Raw genomic sequence first — 5,385 nt, forward strand, 5'->3', positions numbered from 1 at the left:
TAATCATGACATGCATGTTATGTATATCATGGCTACATGCTACGCTTATGGCGTGCTCGCGGCCATTTCGCTAGCTCCATATATCATTTCACATGATAATAAATTTGGGATCACAATACTGAATAGACGACGAAGGTAAATGGCACATCCAAATATGTTCGAAACATATCAACCTTCCTCATTTGTGCTTCGCATATCGATTCCCACAGTTCGTGGGATCTGTCGATTTTTAGTCATTTAATAAACTCGCTAGCAGACGTCTCCTGCGTTGGCGTAGGAGAGAAGAGAGAGGAAACGCGCATGCGCTATGGCGGTGTAAACGCCACAGGGAGGAATGCCTCGACGAGAGGAGGGGAGCGAACGTAAGTTAGCCGCCACTCCCTGCGCCCTGCTTCTGCGTCGCGAAGCGAGGTAGGGGGAGCGTAAGAGAGGAAAAAAATTGAGTCGCGTAGTTTCAGTGTGTACGCCGACGCCGCAGAGCATAAATACGACCAAGAAATAATTCATATCTAAATATACACGTGAATTTAATAAATAAAGTTCTGGAACCTCACGGTACGCCGGAAGATATATTGAACGCTTAGGAGTAGGGCAGGAGGCGATAGAAATACGCTATGGAATGACCCAAGTCTGAAAGTCCGACGCTGTGGTGACGATGATTCTCAACGGTGTGGGTCGGACTACAGAGCTGTCAACCCACATAGAGACTCGACGCTCCATGCAGTGAATGGCCAGCCTGCTCAGTGGAGAGCTTTTGTCGACGAAATGCTCGGCGCAACCGCGATCATTAGCCAGGTAACGCTGTCCCTGTTGCCGAAGAGCTGACCACGAAGATGCCTCACCGAGATCCGCGATGCCCTCGGCAAGGTGCAGAACAGTAGGCCAGGCCACGCCCAGGCATGTAGCCCTCGGGCGGACGACGCCGACCGAGCTGAAGGTTGGACGGCAGCAGCGTGGACAGCAGTGTTCTGTGGTCCAAACCTAGATTGCCGGCGTCTGACGCTTCGGCCCGCTGTCTTCCATCTGCAGCTGATTCGGCACGTCGCCAGTGATCAAGCTTCTCGCCACGTACTGTTCACACGTGGCCCAATTGTGGCGCTACACCTCTACGGGTCACCACAAGTCATAAGTTGATAGGCTGACTTCGCGGGCACAGCTGGTTCGGAAAGTCAAGCACCAGGAAGCACACCGTCATTGTCTTTTTTTTTTACCAATCACAACTAACAATGCATTTTTGTTTTAGACGGGGCGTATCGGCCACCCTCTTCACTAGAGCAACAACGCGCATGCCGGAAGTGCTTTGTTTACTCCCTTGAACTTAGTCGGAGGTCGCGCTGCTGTAACCTCGGCATTAGTTGGAATTTAGGTTCCATTGAGGTCAAGTTCTGCCTTAGTCGCTCAATGAGTGACTGGAATATCATCTTTTAAACAGCAATAGAGTCGTGCCCATGTCTTGCATTTATTAAAAATTAGATAACACGTTGCTTGGGATTATCACAGTTTCTTACACAGAAAATTGTCGTTCGGATTGATGCATAACATGTATTTGCTGTGTTGTTTTTTCACATGTGTAAGGGACGCTATTTGTTCTTCCTTATTACCGTTTATTAAAAGACTGTCTTCATCGTTTCATTCATGCTTTTGCACACGCACTCTTAAGCACGGCGGTGGTAGCCGTGATGAGCGGAAGGGAAACTATGGTACCCAGTAGGTGTGCCATAGGCACCAGGCGCGTAGCCTACATTGAAACCAGCTGTGCCAAACCCGTAAAGAGAGCTACCACCGTGAGCTTGCCCGCCAAATGCTGGATCATGAGCACCATATCCGGTACGTCCGTAAGAAGCATATTCGGAAGCTTTAGCAACGCCTACGTAAGCGTTGTTTCCGTATCTTCCGTAGCTGCGATAGCCACCAGCATAGTAAGGGGCAGAAGCCCCAGTGGCATAAGGGACCCGCGCTCCTCCGAGTGCAGCACGTGTGGCAACTGGTGGAACGACTGAGGCGGCGTTGAAGACAGCGTCGGCGCTGGCACCAGGGGTGGTGCCCGGCTCGTTGGTGTCCACGGTGGCACGGAAGCCGTTCGCATCTGCCACGTAGTTGACTCGGCGGTAGAGGCCATTGACGTCTTGGTAGCCATATGAGCCCATCTTGGCATTGTTCAAGTGGCCTTGCTCACTGCGGAACTGTCGGTTACCGTACTCGTCCACGTTACCGTAGCCGAAACTGTATGGCTGAGGTGGCTGAAAAAAATGGGTAGAAGGTCTTTTGAAGTTTGTTCCGTAACCTACATACAGAACCAAATCACTCTGGCATAGAATTAGGAATATTTACAGCACCGCAATATGCCTTATCGATGCGAGAAGCAATCGCGAAAGATGCCATGACTGCAAGACATAAGACAGAAGCTGTTCACCTGCATTCTTTTCCCAAAGTGCATATGACCAAAACAAAATAGTCACAATAATAGTGCGCAAATACAGAAAAGGACGTAATCTCATTTTCGTATTGAAAACGAGAAGTAGCCTGGCAACCAATTTCATTCTTCCGGCCTCTTTGGAGAAGTGTGGCCACGTGAACATTGCACTGTACAGGAAGACTGCGAATACCTACAGCTGTAAAGCGAAAATGAAAAAGCACATATCGGAGCGTTACAGGACTCTGCCAAACTTAGTGTACGTCGTTCTCAAGCGCGTGAGTGAATGTGCCAAGCCCATTATTGCTTGATAAATTCTGTACCACAGAGTACGGCCAATTTTTGTAACTTGGGAATTATCTGCATGTTTGTTCATGAAAGTCTGTGCGCGATTGTCACGTTTGATTCAAATATCTGAAGCGTGACACTGTTGTTGACATTGTTGCGAGAGTTATATTTTTCGGTAACAATAAAAGAAAGGTGAAAGAGGAATCTTTTGCAGTTTGTTCTTTTTTTCTGCTCAGCAACACCGTCACTTAGCGTTGGTGGCATTTAGCGGCCAGCCACTACTTTTGGTAATGTAAGGCATCGTTCTCAAATTGAATGAAATATTTTGCTGATATTTGAAAGAACGCGTTCGGCGCGCAACAGTCATAGCATGCTTTCAAATTCCTCTATGGTAATTGGCAAGAAAGTGCGTTTATGTGCGCATTTGTACTGGTAGTTACAATAAAAGCGCCTGATGTGACACATTGTTTTCAGTTAGAAAGTGTCTTAGATATAAAATAACCAACGCATTGTTACAAGATGGTGGCAAACGAACAACAACAGTGTGAAAGCTATTATGATCTTCGTCTTCACCGTATCAATAAAGGATTCTTTCTTATTCGTCACAGCTTGTAGCGGAAAGTAAGAGAAATTTCATTGAGAGCTGAAATTCTTCTGAGCTACACATAGCAAACGTATACGATATATCCGAGCCATCAATTTTCACATATATCTACATATTTACCAGGACTCGAGTTTACCAAAAGGGCTCAATGTTGGTTCAAGCATATTTTCGAAGCGCGTTATATTAACGTTATTTGTGAATAGAAAGAACAGCTGTCTCGATTGATACGTGAGCGAGTTTGTTAAAAGTTTTGGATAGTCACTACTGCCCTGGCAAGAGATTACTTGCCACTGCTGTCATGACCAATGATCAGCCTTAACTGTAGCCCTTGCAAGTGTTGATGATTGATTGATATGTGAGTTTTAACGTCCCAAAACCATGATTATGAGAGACGCCGTAGTAAAGGGCTCCAGAAATATCGACCACCTGGGGTTCTTTAACGTGCGCCGAAATCTGAGCACATGGGCCTACACAATTTTCTACTCCATCAAAAATGCAGCCGCCGCAGCAGCTCTTAAAAGTGTGCGAGATTAAAAAGAAATTAAAAGCGTACGCGGTACCTACAGAGGTGAAATAATCGTATCCTTGGTAAGGTCTCCCTGCAGCAGCGTAGCCAGCGGAGCCGGCGCCAGGGTATTCGGCTTGTGCGGGCTGCTGGTGGTAGAGTTGTCCTTGGGTTTGAACCACAAAGTAGACAAGCAGCAGTTGCACCTGAAATGCCGCAAAAAGTTTTGGTTATTGAGGTAGGGCGACTACAATAAGTACACTTTCAGTGTGGAATTTCCTCCGTGTGCTGCGTACATAGCTTAAAAACACATCTGCATTGTCCCTGCACAGTGAGTTGCATGCTTATAGTACGTAGTATTAAAACTAAAATAAGTGGTTCATTTAAAAAGCAAGGTATGTCTCTAATGAGCTGCAGCATCTGAGGCACTGAAGACTGCTTCTTATATTAGCCGCTCTCGAAGTGCCCCCTACACTGTGAATTGCACTGTTTTGGTTACAGCTCCGGATTGCCTCATCGCCTTGACAGCAGGTTTCATGTGTTTGTGTGGGTCTATGTATGAAAAATTCAAGTCGTTTTGCCATTGAGAACGTGAAGTCTTCAGCGTGCGTCGTATTTATATTCTGAATTTGTGATAATTGATTATGAATATCTATCAGTTCTTTCGGCATTATTTTTTTTCTCACAGTGTTTCTTCACTCTTCGTGGCTTTTTTTCTCGAATATGTCAGCATTAAGTTATGTCGACTTGTTAGCAGCCTTTATGTCTTTGTGGAAGTGAATATCTCGTGTTACACTATGACTTCTTGAGTTACCGCGGAATTCTTAGCACTGAATTTAATACGCGTTGATACAAAGCCCATGCAAGCCGGGAACAATGCATATCGGAGGTCATCATACTATAGAGATGTAGCATAGCTGCAGTGAAATTAGGATGCTCAGTCGGCACCACTTGCACTTTCTTTCGCAGTAAATGTTTTACTTTTCTCGTAATTGATGGCCTCATATGTATCAAAGCTTGTAATTGTTACTGTGAGTGCAGTTACACACTATATTATGCAGTTAGAATGCATTAAACTAGATATTTCTTCAAAATAGTACAGTTTATCTAAAGAAGCTCCCCAAAAAAATCATTAGCATCAATACAATTCTCACCGTTGTTGACATATCAACTTTTTCCGAGACCCTGAAGGAATAATACACCAAGAGTTGCTGTTCATCGACGTTTATGCGATGAAGGATGTCTTGTGGCAGCATCTCCTTGGCAGCTCTCTTTTATACTGCAGCGGTTGGCTGTCTTCTGGATCTTGCGTATACACGACATACAGTTGCAACTTCATTTTGCTGCTTTTTGCAGAACCCTCTCTTTTCTCTCTCATCTTACAACACATAGCTGTCGGACAGGGTGACACCTTGGGCACTCGTTTCACGTAACAAGTGCGTCCATTCTAGAACTAATGTCGGCACGCACGTCGAGGGTGATGGTATTTCACCCGGCTGCCACTTAGAAGGTTGGCAGGCACGTTTCTTTTTTTTTTATGTTTCCGCGTTTTCTAATCATTTTCAAGTACACTGC

General features: G+C 45.5%; 1 protein-coding gene across 1 annotated transcript; it reads right to left on the reverse strand.

Moving 5' to 3' along the window:
• Positions 1 to 1,439: 1,439 nt before the first annotated feature.
• On the reverse strand, positions 1,440 to 5,043 carry LOC142768380 (uncharacterized). The gene is made up of 3 exons (XM_075870353.1): positions 4,965 to 5,043; positions 3,870 to 4,016; positions 1,440 to 2,240 (listed from the first exon to the last, which is right to left on the reverse strand). The coding sequence occupies exons 1-3, from the start codon at positions 4,974 to 4,976 to the stop codon at positions 1,656 to 1,658; spliced, it is 744 nt and encodes a 247-aa protein (XP_075726468.1). The 5' UTR covers positions 4,977 to 5,043; the 3' UTR covers positions 1,440 to 1,655.
• Between the last annotated feature and the right edge of the window lie 342 nt (positions 5,044 to 5,385).

This window comes from Rhipicephalus microplus, chromosome 1 (genome assembly GCF_043290135.1).
Source record: "Rhipicephalus microplus isolate Deutch F79 chromosome 1, USDA_Rmic, whole genome shotgun sequence".
NCBI lineage: Eukaryota > Metazoa > Arthropoda > Arachnida > Ixodida > Ixodidae > Rhipicephalus > Rhipicephalus microplus.